The sequence below is a fragment of the Trichechus manatus genome, unplaced genomic scaffold (genome assembly GCF_000243295.1).
Source record: "Trichechus manatus latirostris isolate Lorelei unplaced genomic scaffold, TriManLat1.0 scaffold00001, whole genome shotgun sequence".
In the NCBI taxonomy this organism is placed as follows: domain Eukaryota; kingdom Metazoa; phylum Chordata; class Mammalia; order Sirenia; family Trichechidae; genus Trichechus; species Trichechus manatus.
This window is the reverse complement of record NW_004443937.1, coordinates 32371681-32392464: the sequence shown is the minus strand read 5'-3', so window position 1 is coordinate 32392464 and position 20784 is coordinate 32371681. Positions and strand designations below refer to the sequence as shown.

General features: G+C 43.0%; 1 protein-coding gene across 4 annotated transcripts in view; it reads right to left on the bottom strand.

Moving 5' to 3' along the window:
- The window catches only part of CACNA1D (calcium voltage-gated channel subunit alpha1 D), a 379519-nt gene that overhangs the window by 79302 nt on the left and 279433 nt on the right, over nucleotides 1-20784 (bottom strand). For all 4 annotated transcript variants that reach the window (XM_004368621.1, XM_004368623.1, XM_004368620.1 and 1 more), the window contains 8 exons: nucleotides 17535-17695; nucleotides 16271-16496; nucleotides 15931-16138; nucleotides 12897-13017; nucleotides 3811-3925; nucleotides 3206-3275; nucleotides 2309-2375; nucleotides 1420-1567 (listed from right to left, as the gene is read on the bottom strand). In XM_004368621.1, coding sequence (XP_004368678.1) covers nucleotides 1420-1567; nucleotides 2309-2375; nucleotides 3206-3275; nucleotides 3811-3925; nucleotides 12897-13017; nucleotides 15931-16138; nucleotides 16271-16496; nucleotides 17535-17695 — 1116 coding nt within the window. The remainder of the gene's footprint in view (nucleotides 1-1419; nucleotides 1568-2308; nucleotides 2376-3205; nucleotides 3276-3810; nucleotides 3926-12896; nucleotides 13018-15930; nucleotides 16139-16270; nucleotides 16497-17534; nucleotides 17696-20784) is intronic.

Here is a 20784-nt window from a genome sequence, read left to right as displayed (position 1 = left end):
ACCTGATGTCCTGTTGGGCTAGCCTTAAGCTTAATACTTGACTTTAGAATTTAAAGACTTATTTTGTCTATAGAATACATGTAGGTTTTTCTTTGAAAACTTTTTTTTCATCTTCAAAACTGGGGTCAATGGTTGAACAACATGATAAACATAGCTAATGTCACTGAATTACTGAACTGTTCATGTGAAGAATGTTGAAATGGCAAATTACTTGTTACGCATATATTTACCACCAAAAAAAAAGAAAAAAAAAAAAAAAAAAACCCAGAGTCAACTTTATATGGAAGCAAGCCCTCACTTGAAATCCTCCATTTTGGGGCTGCTTAATGCTGAGATGGACCCCCTGGGATGCCTGCCAGCTAATTAGCAGCTGAGCCTGGGGAACCCTTCCAAGGCAGTGAGGGCAGGAGCGCTCACAGCTTTAGGAGAAAATCAATCCATTCCTTCAATACATGTATACACAGTGAGGCACAGGTGTCAGTAACATCGGTTTAATAACCTATTTTAAAGGCATACCCAAACTCCTAGCAGTGATGAGCTGTAAAAAACTACCATCAAATCTTCAAGTCTCGAAAGGCTCCAGCATGCCCTGCTTCCCCGACCCAGGTCTCCCTAGGGCCTGTGAATTATACAGAGTTCTTCTCTCTGCCATTCTAGAAACCTTCCCAGGAGCCATTTATTCCCTCTGGCATTTCACTCAATCCCAGATGATTTAAAACCTAGAAACCAGCTAGTAAATCAACTTCTCCCTCTTACAGTATTTATGAATAATTACCATGTTCCTGGTGAGCACCTCATCGTTTTAATATGAGAAATGCTATTTCGAGTAGAATATCATAGACCGGACTCGAATAGCTACAACCTATAAAATATTATTGAGCAATATTACTTTATCATTATAAAACTCAATAGGGTGGGTCTCAGGAAGAAGATGCTGTGCAGAACTTGGTCACAAAATTCTCATCCACAAAGCATCTGAGCAGAAGACCCACTCATTAGAAAAGAGTCCTATGGGATGGAAAGTGTTTTCACAGGTGACAATACACAAACACCAGAGCAGTGGGCTCCAACTAGAATATCTTGATGAGCATAAAGTATTTCCCCACTGCTCTCCCTGGTGCAGGATTAGGGGAGGAGGGGAATCTTGAGTGAGCTCCTCCCAGAACCTTGTCACACCTCAGCCCCTTTGTCCAGGAAAGAGAAGGCTAGGTAGAGATGAACAGAAGGGTACAGCAAGGCAGGAGCAGCAGAAGGGTTGAAATAAACTTGGTTGTGGGGGTGGGGGCTCTGGAGATGCTCAGGTTCAGAAGGGGCTGTGAGCTGCTTTCCCTCATCTCATCTCATCCCCAGCCTCCCTCACACAACTGTGTGGGGTCACAGTGAGACGTGTCATGATGGGGCTGAAAAGGGTGTATTTACGGGTTGGTCTTGCTAAGAATGAAGAAAGCGCTTCCTTCAGGGATGGGGATGATTTTCTCTTTCATGTTCAACTCTGAGATTCTGCGAGGACGGGGACCAGCAGGGACCTCAGGTTCATCCTCTTCCTCCTCCTCTTCCTCTTCCCCTACTTTAAATGAAATATTTTTTTTTAATAGGCATAAAATACACAATGATTGCACTTGGGTTTATTTTTCTCAATTTGACATTAAAATTCAGCTTAAACTTTAACAGCATTTACCAGCATACATTAATCAAAGCCATTCTGCTTCCTCAGAACATGAACTGAGAGTGTGAAGGGTGCTGAGAAGTGTCCCCATCTGGTCTGTGCTTAGTTGTGGGAATGAGGCTACCAACTAGTTTAAGATCTGACTACAGGTAAAAGGTGGCAGTGGTGGGATTCTCACAGCCATTCTCCCAGCAGCTGGCTATTTCCCCAGTAGCCTTCTTGCTCAGTTTTGCCTGAAAAACTTTCTATGGGACATCAAGGTCACTTACGATCAGTCCCCCAGACTCCCCAGTACCACCTAAATCAGCTAAGTTAGTGAAACTATTGGCTGAACAGGAACCTTCTAGACTCTAGGCTGCCTCCTAGAGAGCTTTCCCCACAGAGGTTGGGCTCGCCCTATTCCATTCACACTTTCTCTCCTCATCACCTGGAACGTGTGTTACATATGCTGCCTGTGACCAAGGAAAAAATGGAGTTAGCTAGTCCCCAGAGAGACAGGATCCATGACCTCAGTCGCCTCAGTATCCCAGTGTGTGCCCCAGCTGGGCTAGCTAGCCACAGACACAGCAGCTGATCACAGCGTCGTGGTAAAGCCACGTCATTCATGAGCTGAGAGCCCATCTCTGGTCTCCACTACCATACCTGGCACATCACAAGGTGGGTAGGGGTCCTTGTCCTCATCCTCTTCTCGGTAGTCATCAATTGTAACCTAGGATGAAAGAGATGTCTTGAGAGAAGGGGAGACTGACTAAATGCACTTTGGAGAAACAAAGTGAAGAATCAAGTCAGCCACTCAGCACAGGGCAGAGAAGTTCCCTCCGAAGTATGTGTCTGTGTGCAAGTGTGTAGGGACAGGCAGATGTCCCCAAGATGGTGATTCTACTTAAGACAGAAGGTCTAGGGGAAGAGGGCAGATGAAGAAACCTGGTATGACCCCTACTCAGTCAGGTTAACCAGCCCCAAGAAGCACCCGGTCCTTTTCCTATCCCAGTATTTGTCACACACACCGCATGATAACTGCATTTCAGTTTCCTGTCTCCCTATGAGACTGTGAGCTCCATGAAGGCAGGGGCCTTGTCAGTCTTGTTCACTCCTGAATTCTCAGTGCCTGACTCACAGTAGCCACTGACTCAGTGAAAAAATGAATGAAAAACCCAGAGCTGTCCTTGGTGGAATAAAGTTTGACACCTGATTCTCAGCTCACCTCTGGGAACAGACACCTAGTAATAATCCCTAAGTTTAATCCCCTAGGAGATGCTAACATCATCCTGACCACACACTTCCAATAAAGAAAAAATAAGTCATCAAATCAGTCAAGTATTTAACATACTGTTTCTCTGGTGAAATATTGGTTCAACAACCAGCTGACTGCCTAAATTCAATCATAATCCTTCAGAACTTGTCTACACGGCATTCCATACACTCATGATGAGGCATCACACAGGCCATGTTCGTGGTGCAAATGAAACTCCTATGGAGCTATCCACTGGACTGAATCACTGCGAATCATAAGGGGGAGAAGTATTTTAGAATAAATACCTTGTTGTCACTGTTGGCTATCTGGTTGACTTCTGGTTTGTTGTTCTTTTTATTTTCCAGGCTCTCTTTTCTACAGAGAAAAGAAAAGAACACAAGGAATCAAATAACCATATTGCTATATATAAAAATGCTAATCAAGATTCTGAGTCAACAGTGCCCTGATGAAGGACAGAACTTAATTGAAAACAACACTAAACAGCAAGAACATGGCATGACCCGAACTCAGAGCTTCCTGTTAATCTCAGCTCACTGGATTCATTACACAGACCATCTTATTAAAATTCTCACCCAAGAGCTAATCAGCACTGAATGCATCATTTATTTTATGATGCCAAAATTAACTGCAGCATTTGTTTAGGCATGGGGATGTGCACTCCCGGTCTCAGCTCTGAGAATGAGAGCCCACGGCCTGGCTTCCGTCCATCCTTTCTGGTCTGCAACACGGTCCCCACAATCACTGCAAAGCAGCAACATGGGGGCTGCAGCTATTAAGGAGTATAAGTGACTCTGCCAAAAACAGGCCAGGCCTTACCTGTGGCTGGGTTCCCTGAGAGGGCTCCCGAGGAGAACCCATCAGCAAACACCTCAGGTGAAAATGGGGTTACCTGGCAATCTTTTTCCTTTCTTTTTCTTCAGCTTCCTCTTTCTGAGCAGTGTTCAAACTTTCAGCATCAGCCAAATTGTCTACAGCGATGGCCAAGAAGACATTCAGTAGAATATCTAATTTGAAAATTTTAAGGGTACAACACATGTCCAAAGGCAGCTGCATTACGGCCAACAATGCCAATGTCATATCCCTCTGTGTTCCGGGAGGCGCCAGTAGCGGGTGACTGTCCCTAGGGCTATTCGCTTGGTAAAACCAGAGAATCAGAGCTATGAGAAACTGTTTTTTTCAAGAAAACTAGAAACCTGTAGAAGACAGTCTGTAAAGAAGTAAAATTAAGATTCCCTAAAGCCTACGAAAACCTATAAACATTCCCCTTTATGTGTGTGTGCATGTAGTTACAAGCATATGTGTGCGTATAGCTATGATACACATTGTTTACCCACTGCCATCAAGTTGATTCCAACTCACAGTGACCTCATAGGGTTTTGGAGGGGTAAATATGGAAGCAGACTCCCACATCTTTCTCCCACAGAGCCACTGGTGGTTTTGAACTGCCAACCTTTTAGTTAGCTATCTATAATATAAACAAGGTGTCTAAAACCAAAACCCATTGCTGTTGAGTCAATTCTGACTCAGCGACCCTACAGGACAGAGTAGAACTGCCCCATAGGGTTTCCAAGGCTGTAAATCTTTTTTTTTTAAGCTTATTAAAAAATAGCTGTATTTAATTTAAAAACAGCTCAAATAAATCAAATAACAAAATGTCATCAAAGAACTTTATTAACTTCAGGATAGGGTATATTTTCTAGTTTGATTATTGCCACATAAATATACCACTGCTCTCTCTTTTTTCTTTTTTCCTTCATTTGAGCTGATCCCTGGAGTCAACCTCTAATTGTCAGGGGACTTGCTATAAGTAATGGTCATTTGTGTTTCATAATTATTTTGAATCAACACAATTAGCTTCACATTCTGCTGTTTTCTTCCTAAGGCATCTGTAAACATTTTTACACAATTCCAGCAAATAGCTTTTGGCTATAATTAAAATTTTTTAATTAAAGAAAAAGTATAGGAATTCAAAATGGCAATTTGAAATGTGCTTTACAGACCCTCCAAGAGGATAAGAAAATATTCTTCAAAATGCCAACCAAGAGATCTCTTTCAACTATCTGCCACCATTCCACAATTTAGAATGTCTTTGGCCACAGTTTTAACGTGGTTAAATCCACACAAAGTCTGAAGGACACTTAATAAAAAGGATGTACTTTATCTGATTTAATGATTTTTAAAAAATTTTTTTTAAATTATACTTTAGATGAAGGTTTACAGAACTAGCTTCTCAATAAACAGTTAGTACATACACTGTTTTATAACATTGGTTAACAACCCCATGACACATCAGTACTTTCCCTTCTTGACCTTGGGTTCCCTATTACCAACTTTCCTGTCCCCTCCTGCCTTCTAGTCCTTGCCCCAGGGCTGGTGTGCCCCTTTAGTCTCGTTTTGTCCTACAGGTCTGTCTAATCTTCGGCTAAAAGGTGAACCTCCAGAGTGACTTCATTACTGAGCTAAAAGGGTGTCCAGGGTCCATACTATTGGGGTTTCTCCTGTCTCTGTCAGGATAGTAAGTCTGGTCTTTGAGTTAGAATTTTGTTCTAATTTTTCTCCAGCTCTCTCCAGGACCCTGTATTGTGATCCCTGTCAGAGCAGTCAGTGGTGGTAGCTGGGCACCATCTACTTGTACTGGACTCAGTCTGGTGGAGACTATGGTAGTTGTGGTCTATTAGTACTTTGGACTAATCTTTCCCTTGTGTCTTTACTTTTCTTCATTTTCCCTTGCTCCTGAAGGGGTGAGACCACTGGAGTATCTTAGGTGGCTCCTCACAGGCTTTTAAGACCCTAGACACTACTCACCAAAGTAGAATGTAGAACATTTTCTTTATAAACTATGTTATGTCAATTGAGCAAGATGTTCCCTGAGACCACGGTCCCCACAGCCCTCAGCCCAGTAATTCAGTCCCTAAGACAGTTTGGATTTGTCCATGAAGCTTCCATGACCTTACCCTGAACAAGTTGTGCTGGCTTCTCCAGTACTGTGTACTGTCTTACCCTTCACCGAAGTTACACCTATCTATTGTCTATTTAGTGTTTTTCTACCCCCACCCCTCCCCTCCCTTATAACCATAGAAGATTGTTTCTTTTTGTGTGTAAACCTCTTCATGAGTTTTTATAGTAGTGGTCTCATACAATATTTGTACTTTTGATTGACTTATTTCACTCAGCATAATGTCCTCCAGATTCATCCATGTTGTGAGATGCTTCGCAGATTCATCATTTTTCTTTAACGTTGCGTAGTACTCCATTGTGTGTATGTACCATAGTTTGTTCAGCCATTCATCTGTTGATGGGCATATAGGTTGTTTCCATCTTTTGGCTATTGTGAACAATGCTTCAAAGAACATGGGTGTGCATATGTTAATTCGTGTGACGGCTCTCATTTCTCTAGGATGTATCCCTAGGAGTAGGATTGCTGGATCATAATATGGTATTTCTATTTCTAGCTTTCTAAGAAGTGCCATATCATTTTCCAAAATGGTTGTACCATTTTGCATTCCCACCAGCAGTGCATAAGAGTTCCAATCTCCCCACAGCATCTCTAACATTTGTAATTTTCTGTTGTTTTTTTTTTTTTAATTTGTGCCAGTAATGCCGGGCTAAGATAGTAACTCATTGTGGTTTCGATTTGCATTTCTCTAATGGCCAGTGATCACGAGCATGTTCTCATGTGTCTGTTAGCCATTGGAATGTCTTGTTTGGTGAAGTGTCCGTTCATTTCCGTTGCGCATTTTTTAACTGGTTATTTGTCTTTTTTTGTAGACGTGTTGGATTTTCCTGTAGATTTTAGAGATTAGACCTTTGTCGGACTTGTAACAGCCAATTTTTTTTTCCAAGTCTGTAGGTTCTCTTTTTACTCTTTCAGTGAAGTCTTTTGATGAGCGTTTAAGTGTTTAATTTTTAGAAGATCTCAGTTATCTAGTTTATTTTCTGGAGTTTGTATGTTGTTAGTTATGGTTTATATCCTGTTAATGTTGTGTATTAGGGCCTCTACCGTTGATCCTATTTTTTCTTCTATGATCTTTAATAGTTTTTCGTTTTATATTTAGGTCTTTGATTCATTTTGAATTAGTTTTTGTGCATGGTGTGAGGTATGGTTCCTGTTTCATTTTTTTGCAGATGCACATCTGATTTTGCCAGCATCATTTGTTAAAAAGACTGTCTTTTCCCCATTTGATGGACTTTGGGAACTTGTTGAAGATCAGGTGACTGTAGGTGGATGGATTTACATCTGGGTTCTCAATTCTGTTTCACTGGTCAATGTACCTGTCATTGTACCAGTAGCAGGCTGTTTTGACTACTGCAGCTGTATAGTAGGTTCTGAGGTCATGTAGTGTGAGTCCTCCTACTTTATTACTCTCCTTCAATAGTGCTTTACTTATCTGAGGCCTCTTCCCTTTCCATATAAAATTAATGATTGTTTTTTTCCATCTCTTTAAAGACTGTTGTTGGTATTTGGATCGGGATTGCATTGTATTTGTAGATTGCTTTGGATAGAACTGTCATTTTCACAACGTTGAGCCTATCTATCCAGGAGCATGGTATGCTTTTCCATTTATGTAGACCTCTTTTGGTTTCTTGCAGTAGTGTTTTATAGTTTTCTTTGTATAGGTCTTTCACATCCTTGGTTAGATTTATTCCTAAGTATTTTACTTTTATAGGGGCTATTATAAATAGTATTGTTTTCCTGATTTCCTTTTTGTCATTTTCTTTACTGGTATATAGGAATCCAACCGATTTTTGTATGTTTATCTTGTATCCTGCTACTCTGCTCAATCTTTCTATTACTTCCAGTAGTTTTCTCATGGAGTCTTTTGGGTTTTCTATATATAGTATCATATCATCTGCAAATAGGGACAGTTTTACTTCTTCATTACCAATTTGGATGCCCTTTATTTCTTTTTCTTGCCTTATTGCTCCAGCTAGGACTGTCTGTATTTTCCATGAATTCACCTGCCTTTTTCATGAATTTGTCTATTTTTTCCTCATTTTTGTCTGCTTTTTGCTTCAACTCTTGGATAGCTCTGAATATTAGAGATTTGAATTCCCTATCAGGTAGTTCTACTACCTTTTTTCTACTGGAAAGTCACCTGGTATTTTATTTTGGACACCTAATGGAACCATCCTGTCCTGTTTTTCTCATGTGTTTTGATATTGTCTGCTGTCTTTGGGACATTCAGTAGTTATTTTCTTCATTTATTGATTGTAGATTTGTTTGTTTCATGCTGCTTTTTTGTTCTATTTAGTTATGTCTGAGCAGGCAGGCTGTGCATTCTGTGTTGTTTGCTCATCTGCAGACATGATATTTTTCACCTCGTTGTCCAACCGGCAGGGCCAGTCACTCGGCTGTGGTGCAGCAGGGCAAGTCCAGCTGAAGGGGAAGGACTAGGATGGGTTTTTTGTGGCACATACTGGGGCCCATAAGGTGATCCAGGGGTCAGTGTAGGGCAGCTTCCAGTAGGCCATGCCTGTGCTGATCAAGAGCGCAATGTTCAGCATACGGTGCAGATAGGCAGGAGGGAGGGGGAGGGGAGGTTGTGATGTGTGGAGTAGGTTAAGTATGGGAAAGAAGAGAGAGAGGAATTGAGAAACAGGAGCCAAAAAAAAAAAAAAAAATAAAGTGTTGAGGGAGCCTGCTGTTGGAGTGGAGAGACGAGAAACCGAGAAATGAAGAAAAACAAAAAGGAAAAAGGAAAAAAAATTTTTTTTTTAAAAAGCCCCCAGGGATCTCACTGGTGTGGCTGCGTAGACCAAGGCAACAGCTCCCAAGCCACTCAGTACAGCCAGGTTAGAAGAGGTGGAGATGATACACCACGCCAGGTATTCAGGAGACAGAAAAAGAAGGTAAGTAGAAAGAGACAAGAAACCCAGAAAAGAAGGAGAATAAAATGGAAAATAGAAAGAGAAAACAAAAAAAAAAAAAGAAGAAAGAAGAAAAAAAGCCCCCAGGGATCCCACCAGTGTGGTGGCATGGACCAGGGAAACAGTTCCCCAGCCAAGCGGCACTTCACAGCCTGTCAAGAAGCAGCAAAGATGGCACATGGAGTCAGGTGTTCAAGAGAAAGGAGGGGGAGGAGGTGAAGGGCAGGGAAGAAGCCAAAAAAAAAACAAAACCAGCAGCAAAGAAATGGCAGTGAAAAAGCCAGCTGGTGTGTGCAGGGTGAATTCACACAGCACGGAACTGGTGCCTCCCATGCCTTGGTCTCTGCCCGCTGGGAAGTGGCGACTCGGCCGCGAAGCTGCAGATCGGCCCGCCAGGAAGCAGCAGATCACCCATTGGGAAGCCAGGAATTGGCCTGCTGGGAAGCTGGGGCTCAGCCCTCTGGGAAGCCGGGAATCATCCCACCAGGAAGCTGAGGATTGGCCAGCTGGGAAGCGGCGAAGGCTGAGTGGGGGGAGGGGTAGGAAAGTGTGTCTCGCTGGTTACCAGGTGCTCTGTCTCCTGCTGGAAGCTCCATGAATCTGCCTTCCCATACTCCTTGTACGCCGATCTCTAACGGGAGTCCAAGATGGTGGATCCGTGCTTCGTTAGCTGATAAGGGACCTCCGCTCGTAACTCTCCTTGTTCTCTGTCAGTTTCTTATTCCATTCAGTGTTTGGTTGAGTTCTTTATCTCTTCATTTGATGCTTAGGGTTCCAGGATTGACGTTGGTCTGTTTTACTTAGTTTTCCAGGTCTTTGTTGTGGAGGGATGGCATGGTACTTCTGTTTATAGTGCCACGTTGGCTCTGCCTAAGGCTGTAAATCTTTATGGAAGCAGAATACCACATCTTTCTCCTGCAGAGCAGCCGGTGGGTTCAAACCACTGACTTTCAGTTAGCAGCTGAGTGCTTAACCACTTTGCCACCAGGCTCCTTTTCTTTCAAAATAGACCCCTCAAAGGCTGCACATTATTTAAATAATGATCCCATTGCACAAGACAGCCTGAGACTTTCTTGTCTGAAGTAGCCTTCAGAGTCTACAGATAACTCATTCATTCAACTATTGACTCTCTATAATATGCTTGACTTACTGCCAGATGATGCTAGACTCTTCTTTTGAATACACCCACTGGGGCTAAATCTTTGACTGTGGTATTTGAATTTCGTTTTTACAAACAGTAAAAAGTTAGGTGATTGAACAGCTGGTTATCAGGTTTTTAGCTCTTACTATAAAGTTGTAGGCTTGGTTCCCTAGAATGTTCTAAAAAAAGTATCCTGAGCAAGGTGCTCAAATCAAAAGAAGGCTGCTTCTGACTCACCAGCAGTTAAGTACACTTTTGAGAAGTGCAGGGATCAGAGGGCAGTAAGTCAAAATGGCCCCTCTCTCTAAGGCTTCTCTCAGGAGGATGCAGTGCACCTGCACACAAGACTGCCAGAGCCCAGGGGCCCCAAGACAGGAGAGGCACTCCACTATAGCACAAGACCTGTGCAATCTGAAGTCTCAGGCGGGGTTTGCTGAATGCATAAACAAACATAACCTAACAGAGGACTGATGATGAGACATCTGAGATGGGATGTCATGCTTGACTAATCTACTCAAGACTTTAAAGAGGATAAAAATGTGAGAGAATTATATTTAGACTTTCAAAACACCTTTGATACGCTAGACTATATTTTAAATGGAGCTTCAATGAGCCTAGGGAAGCAATCTCTCCTGGGCTGGGAAGTGGCTTGGTAACATGAGACTCCTCTGGACGGACGTGGGGTAACGGTGACCTAAAATAGAAACTAGTGCTAGGACTAACTTTATTGAGTATTCTCATCAATGATCTCAATGAAGAAATAATTACCTCTAGCCTTATAATGACACTAACCTCTTTTGGATAGTAATAAACTACAGGAAAATCTTGCAAACTTATAACAGATGGTTTCCAAGATGAACGAACACCCATCATCTGCATTTAAAGACACGTTGCAGACTCTCCTAAATACTGTTGTGCCCTGGAATTCATTCAAAGAGATCTACCAAGGCCCTCTGATGTGCCAGGTTCTGCTGGGGAGACAGGAGAAAACACGACTGACTGGAGTCCCAGCACCCAAGGAGTGCTCATTCAAGTCGGGGGAGACAGAACATTAACAACTATTTAAACATTTCAGACAATGACACGTGCTACAAAGAAAACATAACATGTAACAGGATAGAGTAGCCAGGGAATACTTCTCTGCAGACTTAAGTCCAGTATGTTGCTTGGCCAAAAGAGTTAATCATGTGGAGAGCAGAAAAAGAAAATACTTACCACTCAATTAACAAATGTTTACCAAGGGCTGACTACATGTACGATCCTGTATTGCAAGTGATGAGTGATGTGAAAAAGAAAAGATTCCTGTCTCAAGACACTTATCTAGTTAGAAGGATGGAGAAGCACCCACCCCAAAGTTCAATACATGGCAGAACCTATGTGCAGTGAGAGACATATGGGTAAAGTCTGATGAGAACTCAGCTCAGGGCGGAGCTCATCTCTGGGCAGGAGACAGGGCAGAGGCGGCTCCCTAGAGGAGTGGGCACTAGAGCTGAGTTGAAAGACTTTGTCATAGATTGAACTGTGCTCCTCAAAAATACGTGTCAACTTGGCTAGGCCATGATTCCCAATATTGTGTGAGTGTCCACCATTTTGTCATCTGATGTGATTTTCCTACATGTTGTAAATCCTACCTCTATGATGTTAACGAGGCAGGATTAGAGGCAGTTATGTTAATGAGGCAGGACTCAATCTACAAGACTGGGTTTTGTCTTAAGTCAATCTCTTTTGAGATATAAAAGAGAGAAGCCAGCAGAGAGACAAGAGCCAGGAGAATCACGCATTCTTTGGACCTGCGGTCCCTGTGCTGAGATGCTCTCCTCAACCAAGAAAGATTGATGACAAGGACCTTCCCCCAGAGCCAACAGAGAAAGCAAGACTTCCCTTGGAGCTGGCACCCTGAATTCGGACTTCTAGCCTCCTAAACTGAGAAAATAAATTTCTCTTTGTTAAAGCCAACCACTTGTGGTATTTCTGTTATAGCAACACCAGATAACTAAGACAGAATTATAGGATTTATGTGTGTTGAGATGGGAGTTTCCATAGAATACCTTTAGCACATAGTACTGTCCGTGGAGAAAATCAGGGCAGGTTTGCACTATGGTTTCCACACTGAAGAAAATTCATTAACAAGTAAGAGAAGATTAAGGGGGAAAACAGCTGTAGAAATGTGGGACTCTTTAGCAGAAGAATTCAGATTAGGACTCTTTAAAACGGAAGGGTGAAGACCAAGAGGTAGTATTTATATGTCTGTGCAATCACTCATTCATCGAAAATTTATTGAGGGCCTCTGTATGCCACGTCTTGTGCTAGACATGGAAAATAGATAAAACAGGCACGAACAAAGGTTACAGGGTCATGAAAGGCCTGGACCAGGGTAAACAGAGATCTGAAACAGATCTCAGAGGTCTAGAATTATAGGGAGCCTCTTGGCAGGGAAAACGCATCACAGAAAATTTACCCAGCATGATATGGCAGCTAGCCAATGGGCACTTGACCCCAAAAGACAAACGGATCATCAAAGAGAAATTAGGTTCAGGAGAGCTTGGATTACTCCATCAAGGATGGTGCCCATAAGTTATGAAGCCTCTTAAGAAGACACAGATGTAGCCTCAACCTCCTGAGGGTGATGACATGGAGAACAGGTAATTTAGCCTTGCCTTAAGCCATCCCTTGAGGCCCACACAGGAGACTGGACTTTGAGCTGGATGCTCACCCAGCACAAGAGTTGTCTCATGCTCCTTCCCCTGACTTGCTTCACTTGGCCAGCTTTCATTCCTCAAAACCTAACTGGAGTTCTGCTTACACCACACTGTCCCCACAGCAGCACTGAAGAAAAGCAGATGTCGAGCTAACAAGGAAAGGGCGTTCACCTCCCCACCACGACTGCTACCACCACCGCCACCACCACGGGGAAATTCAGAGAGAGAAAAACAAAACAAAGCAGCCCTGGTCAGTTTGAAGGATACAGTTACCACAAATGAAGAGGATGATGAAGTAGATGCAGACGATCATTCCTGAAGAGGACGGGCCCCCGTAAGCCATAATGCCATCGTACATCACAGCATTCCAGTCTTCACCTGTCAGAATCTAAGAAGCCAAAACTGGTATCACCAGGCAGGTGGATTCACCATTCGTAGTTGCTCTCCCAGAGCACCTGCCTAAATCTGGTTTAAGCTGCCTTTCACAGTCCATTTTACACTGAACAAGTTCATCTGTAATTCTAGAGTTTTCAAAACATTATTTTTAATTATACAAATACACGAGTTAATTCTTCTAGAGAAAAAATGTTAACATGTAAGACACACGTGCCTTCTGACTCCACCCGCAGCCCATTTTCTGTCCCATACCCAGAAAGTCTGCTGTTGGCGAGTCTCTCTCCAGACCTTTGTTTATGCACTTACATACATACAGACATACCCAGAGCAAACAGGCAGCCAGTGTCTTCTCTGATTTTTTAAACATAAAAGGTATTGTACTATGTAAAATTTTCCACAACTTGCTTTTTTTCCACTCAACAATTTACTCTGGAGACCTTCTACATCAGCTGTTGTTGTTGGGTGTTGTCGAGTAGATTTTCAACTCATAGAGACCCCTATGTAACAGAACAGAACTGCCCCATAGGGGTTTCTTGGCTGTAATCTGTACAGAAGCAGATTGCCAGGTCTTTCTCCCATGGACTCACTGGGTGGGTTCGAACTGCCAGCCTTTCAGTTAGCAGCCAAGCGCCTAACCATTGCACCACCAGGGCTATGTTAGTTGGTTCATCGAATTCTTTTTAACTGCTACACGATATTCCACAAAGTTAATGAGCTGTGGAAGTAGAGAATTTTATCTGTGATATGACACTTCAGAAGCAGAGGATTCTAAATGTCGCACGTACGTTTACAAACTGGATGCTACTACCACCTGAAATTTCAAATTTAATCTTCACTGATGATGATACTTGATAAATCAATTTATCATGAAATAGAATCAAATGAGCATGCAGAATAATTTAAAAAATGCTATTTTCCAGAGAAAGAGAGCTACTTTATCTCCTATCTGTACTAGGTATTTTAACTTTTAAAACTGTCGCGGATCACAACCAAACAAAAATGAGCAAAGGACTTGAAAAGATAATACAATTCACAGCAAAGGATCTAGAAACGGCTCTAAGCCATATGAAAAGACATCTAACTCCACTCTTGATAACAGAAATACCAATTAAAACTATGACGAGGTACCATTTTCACCTATCAGACAGACAACAATCAAAAAGGTGAAAGGCACTGTGGTGGAAAGGTAGTGAGGACACAGGTAGTTTCCATGTGGCTGGTGGAGTGAGTGTAAATTAATAAACGCTTCAGTACCTTGGCAATGGTATCTAAGTTTAAAATGGACATACCCTTGAAACCAGCAGTTCTACTTCTGGGATTTTATCCTACAGATCTACTCTTACCCAAGCACCACATGACGTACCTTCAAGGTCACTTATGCAGCCCCCTTTATGGAAGCACAAGACTGGACACAACCTAAATATTTATCAGTAGGGGACTGGTTACAAATTGTGGCACATCCACGCCACAGAATTTATGCAGTCTTTAAAAGGAGTTGTCAAACATTTATAGACCAATAAGGAGGGCTCTTCAGGACACTTTCAGTGGTAAAAGCAAGATGAAGAAGGGTATGTTGAGTGACTACCACTGTGTAAACTCATTTGTAGGTAGGTAGGTGGGTGGGTGGTTAGGTAGGTATGTAGACAGACAGGCAGACACATAAACATAGACAGACAGACAGATTTTTATCTATGAGCAAATACACATGAAAGAATACAAAAGAAATTGTTTGATGGTGGTTGCCTCCTAGAAGAGGAAATTGGTGGCTAGGTGGGAGGGAGTCTTGTCACTTTATATCCTTATGTAACATTTGAATCTTGTACCATATGCACGCATTACAGAGAGACAGTGGGAGAGAGATTTCTCTGAAAGAAAGTAGACCAAAACAACAACAAGTGATCAGTGTCCAAACACTAATAATAATTCAAAAACTAAAACCATGACCCATAGCACTGACAGTAATTCCATATGCTTCAAAATGACCAACTGGCAAAGAATCTTAGCGATCATTCTCTCTAGTCTCTCATTGTTTCAGAAATGGATAAGTGACTTCTCCGAGATCACAGAACTGAGTACAGACAGAACACTCATAGAAGCTAGATGTCCACGATCCTTCCCTCCACGCCGTCCTGCCTCTTTGGCAGAGTTCTGATGTTCACCAACATCACATGTGAAAAGCAGTGACAGCAGATGTGTCCTTTGAACTCATCTGTCAAGAGGTTCAGTTCACACCACACAAAGAGGAGGTCTAGAACACCTAAGCTTCTAGTCAGGTGGGGTGGAGAGCGTAACGCTGCTCAGAGAGGCAGAGCCATCTGTGCACCTCTAAGACACTACCACCCCTTTCTCAGCCCAGTGCCAGCAAAGGTCCAGACAGCACAGACATCCTCAGAATCTGTGCGAGTCCTTGTTACTTCACAGGAAGACAAAAGGGGGCAGAAGGCTCTCACCACCCTTTGATCACCCCAATTCCTGTGACTACACACCAAAGTATCAGGGCTTCGGGATTCACTTCTTTCCATGAATCAGCTGTAACCAGGATTACAAAACTTGCTTTCAATTAGAAATTAGCAAAGAAGAAGAGGATTTTAGAGTCTGTCCCAGAGAAACCTCAGAAGCCTGACAAAATCAAAAAAGAGGTTTCAGTTTATTGCTTTGTGATAAATCTTGTGGACTTAAAAATATAGAAAAAGAGACAATTTAATGAAATCACATCACACAGATAGTTGGGATATGATGCAGAACAAATGACTTAAATCACAAAATTTACCAGAGTATTTCTAGGCAAAGATTACTAATGAAACGTAATCACGTCTTCTTATTGAGCTGTGAACAGACAAGAAGACAAGGAAGCTTTGGATGCTACTCACGATGTGCTCTTCAGGGAGCAAAAGGGAGGGCTCACCTGGAAAACTGTCAAAAGCGCTTGAGGGAAATTGTCAAAGGTGCTCCGCTTGGTTAGCGTTTCATCAAAATTAAACTTGCCGCCAAACAGCTGCATCCCAAGTAAGGAAAAGATGATGATGAAGAGAAAGAGCAGAAGTAGCAGTGAAGCGATGGACTTCATGGAGTTTAACAAGGATGCCACCAAGTTGCTGAGGGAAGTCCAGTGCCTACAAGTCAAGACAAAGGTATGAGCACGGAACACCCGTGCAGGACAGAGCAGAACATCATGTGACCAGGGGATAGAACTGGTCTCCATGTTGCGTTCAGAAACACTGGCAGCAAGATACAGTTTTCCTTACCTGGTCACTTTGAAAATTCTTAAGAGGCGCACACACCGAAACACAGAGATTCCCAGGGGAGACATGATTTCCAGTTCCACTAAGATCGTTTCAGTAATTCCACCACACACCACGAAGCAATCAAACCGATTGAAAAGAGAGACGAAATATGCCTGCAGACCCAAGCTGTACATTTTTACCAGCATCTCACAGGTGAACAGAGCCAAGAGGACTTTGTTAGCGATATCTGCAAAGACAAAGGGACACATGTCCTTGCGATCTCATTGTGGGGATGCTCAGACTTCTCTTTTCTCCCCCCTGTCCCTGCAGGAAACATCATCTCCTCTAGCACCTCTGCCCCTCTGTCTGCTATTGCACCCGTTACAGTATCTCAGGCCTGGGCAAAAGTGTGCCACTAATGTTTATGGTCTGTTGGTCTGTCAGGCTCTAGGCCCGCTTCCACTGCTGGCTAGATGTGTGATCGTGGGAAAGTTCATTGGGGTCTCTGGGGCTCAGTTTCACTGAATATAAAATGCGGTTGTTGTTGGTAGTTGCCATTGAGTGGATTCCGATACAATGGGAAGAGGCGGTTTATGACATAATTTCTGAAGCTTTCTAGGCCTAAAAGTCTGTAATTCTGCATTTAGACTATCATGCTATGTTTTTTGTTATCAATCACATGAAAAAAGACCTGCCTGGTCTTGCTCCTAGGCCCATGAGATAAGAAGCAGCCACACATCAGTATCATTTCTAACAGCAGAAAATACCAGCCAGCAGGCTGGAAAGTTAGACGGAAGCAGATTTGTCTCGATGTAAGAAAGGAATTCGCAGTAACTTGAAACTGTCAAATGCAAAATGGGCTGTGTCCGTGGATGAGCTCCCTTTCACCCCATTGCTAGGGCATTGCTGGGGAATAACAACCACTTGTCAAAAGTACATAGGGGAAAAATCAGCTTCCGGTGGCGGCAGGGAGAAGGGATATGAGATCTTTCCCAGTGCCAAGATTCCTTGGTCTTAGGTTGTCACACAGTTAGGACAATGAGATGTTATGGCGTTAATTGGTTTCAAGGGGGCTTCACCACATGGCACAGACCACACCCTGCTCCAGGTGCACAGAGAGGAAAGCCGCCTGTGTTGAGACGGAGCCTACCATCTTTCAAGTTTCCAGTCCTCGCCGGCAATGTTCCCATATTTTATTAAACACTGCTCAGGTAAGCCTAAACTGCACTGGGCAGCCTTAGGAACCTCTAATTCAGAACCAAAAGGGAAGGGCCTCTGCTTGTACCTTGAATCTGCGTCAACCAGTCAGGCTGGTTGTAGTGCTCAGAGGAAATGGTTAAGGTATTGAGAAACACCAGGACAATAACCAGCCAGTAAAACGTGACAGACTTCACAGCAGCCCTACATCTTCTTCGATTGAATCGGTTCCAGCGACGCCAGCGTCGGCTGCAAGAGAAGCAAATGTTACTCCCTGGACGACAGATGCAGCACCTGAGTGTCTTACAAACATTACTGAGAAATAATTTGGCTTTCACTCTGGAGGTCCAGATTGGGGTCAGGGGTGCAGGAAGGAAAGAAGAGGACAAATGGCATAGAAATTAACAGACCTCATAATAAAAAAGACATTGGTCTTAAAATACAACTTTTAAAACTATGATATTGAATTGATCATTCTATCAGTTTCTTTTCTATGGTTTTAGATAACTCTAGAACTGTCATATGCAATCCCCACATGGGTTATAAAATCTAGATATTCATCAATTCATATGCAGATGCAAAACTGCATCTGTACACATATGCATTTCATATACCCACCATATGGTACATGGATCTGTGTGAGCTATCAGTGCTAAGTCATCGTGCTTATTATACACATCTCCCCCAGCATCCCAATCATCACATAGAATTTATCAGGCAGCAAAGTGCTCCAAAACCATAGTTTTCTTTTTAGGGCACCTTCAATCCTTTCTTAAATCTTTGAGGTTCCTCCGGCGCCTGGCAGAGTTGTCAAAGCTGAGTAGGACATGAGTCTTAAACTGAGTCATCAGGTGCCCTTTCTAACTAATGATGCTCAAAATATACATTTAGGGAAGAGCCAATATTGAATTGTGTTTTCATAAAAATAAAACGAACTGAGCCAAACAGACAAGTGGCATGCCCTCCACCCACTTCCAGTGCCTGCCTGTAATTAGGGAACGTATTCTCTCCCTTCGTCTGTCTCCCTGTGGAAAACGCTCCCTGCTACAAGGGGCTGCTCTGACGAAGTGTGCCAGGTGCTGCTTCTTGGCGCTCTGGATCCCAGGCCAGGGCCCGCTGAGTGGTGATGTCAGTCCTCTCCAGGCTGTGCTCACTGATGGCAATGGGGTGGCACGTCCTCGAGGGGCCTGGGCGGAGGGGCATCTCCAGGCTGTGCCCAAGCTGCAGCCCTGGCTGACTCAGCTGATTTGCTATGCTAAAAAACTGTAACCCAGGACTGTGAAAAGAGTTGTGCCAACTTTGCACCCAGACCAGGAACAAGCAAGCTGCATTTTGTTATTGCTCCTGCTATGTGGTTCCAACGGTCAGAGCAGCTAAAAACATGATGACTGGGCTCGAAAAACTTTACTGAGGACACTGAAGACTGTCTCAGTCAAGGCTGGGCTCCTCCTACGATGCACAATCCAGCACACACAAGCAAAGTGGCCTGAACTAGACCCAGCCACCGGGGTGGTAGAGTGAGGGGTTGGAAACAACAATTACGCTTCTGGGACAAGTCACGCGTGTCTCCCAAATCCAGGTAGCCCCACTGGCCCATCCCCTGAAATCCCACCGCACTCCCCTCCTCGCCCTTCACTGGGCTCCGAGTGCCCACGCTGCCAGGGTTGTTCTTTCAGGAGACCAGAGCTCCTGAGCACTGGCATTGGAAAGGCATACAGGATCATGGCAAATCGGCCATTTTAAATACACACCAAGTGGTATCTCAAGGGTGCAGGGGATAGGAGCAAAGACAAGGAAGCCACAAACGCACTTTGGAAAAGTCAGGGAGGGAGGCTTCTCCAAAGAGCTGGCATTTGGGCTAGATCTTGAGAGCTGAGTAAGAGTTACTCTGGGGACAGAGGGAAGGGCACCCCACCCCAAGGAGAACACATGGCCAAAGGTGACGAGGTAGGAAGAAATAGAGTGGGTGATACAGTTGAAACCCGAGAGCAGTCTAGTGCAGCCACAAAACGGGTAGCATGGGAGGCTGTCAAAAGGTGAAGCCAGAGGGTAAGGCGGAGGCGAGATCAGGAAGGATTTACGTGCGCTCTGGCAACAAGGAGTCACGGAAGGGCTCTTTCTTTTTTTTCTTTAAGTCAGGTTTATTGAGATATGATTTACAGAATGTATGATCTTTAGGTAGACACTTTATAACCACCACCAAAGTCAAGACATAGAATATTTCCACCACTCAAAAAGGTTTGTCATCAATCCACTCTCTCCAGCCCCAGTCCCACTCCATTACTGATGTATTTTCTGTCCCTATAGTTATTCTTCACCCAGAATATAATATGAACAGAATGATATAATATGTAGCCCTTTGAGAGACTGGTTTCTTTCACTTAGCAAAAAATATTTCTGAGATGCATCCACGTTGCTGCATGTATCAGAAGTTGTTCCTTTTTACTGCTGAGTAGTATTCCATCACATGGAGAAACCACAATTTGCTTATTCAGTCACCATTTGATGGAAATTTGGGTTATTTCCGGTTTTGGGCAATTATGCACATTCATGTAAAAGATTTTTGTGTAGGCATCTGTCTTCATTTCTCTTAGATAAAATACCTTAGAAGAGGGATTGCTGGGTCATGTGGTAAACATACGTTTAACTTTACAAGGAACTGCCGAACTGTTTTTAAAAATGGCTGTGTCGTTTTGCTTTTCCACAAGCAGATCTGAGAATCCCTGTTGTTCTGCATCTTTGTCAAAACTTGGTATCATCAAATTTTTAAAAAAATTTGATCCATTCTAATAGGTTTGTAGTGGTAGCTCATTATGGTTTTAACTAGCATTTTCCTAATGACTAACGGTATCGAGCATCTTACAATGCTCGCATGCGACCCATGTGCTTATTTGCCATTTATATCTCTTCTGTGGAGACGTGCCTGTTCAAATCTTTTGCACTTTTTAAATTGGGTTGTTTTCTTATTACTGACACTATTCTTTATATATTTTGGATACCAGTCCTTTATTAAATATGTGCTCTGCAAGTATTTTTTTTCAATCTCTTTCTTTTTTAAAAAAAAAAATAAATCATTTATTATGTTTTTCCTGATTACAAGAGCGTTGTTGTTGTTGGGTGCTGTCAAGTTGATTTTGACTTACAGGGACCCCATGTGACACATTAGAACTTCCCCATAGGGTTTTTTAGACTATAATCTCCCGTGGAGCTGCTGGGTGAGTTTGAACAGCCAACATTTTGGTTAGCAGCCAAGCTCTTAACCATTACACCACCAGGGCTCCTTTCTTTTTATTTTCTTAACAGTGTCTTTCAAAGAGCAGGTGTTTTAATTTAGAAAG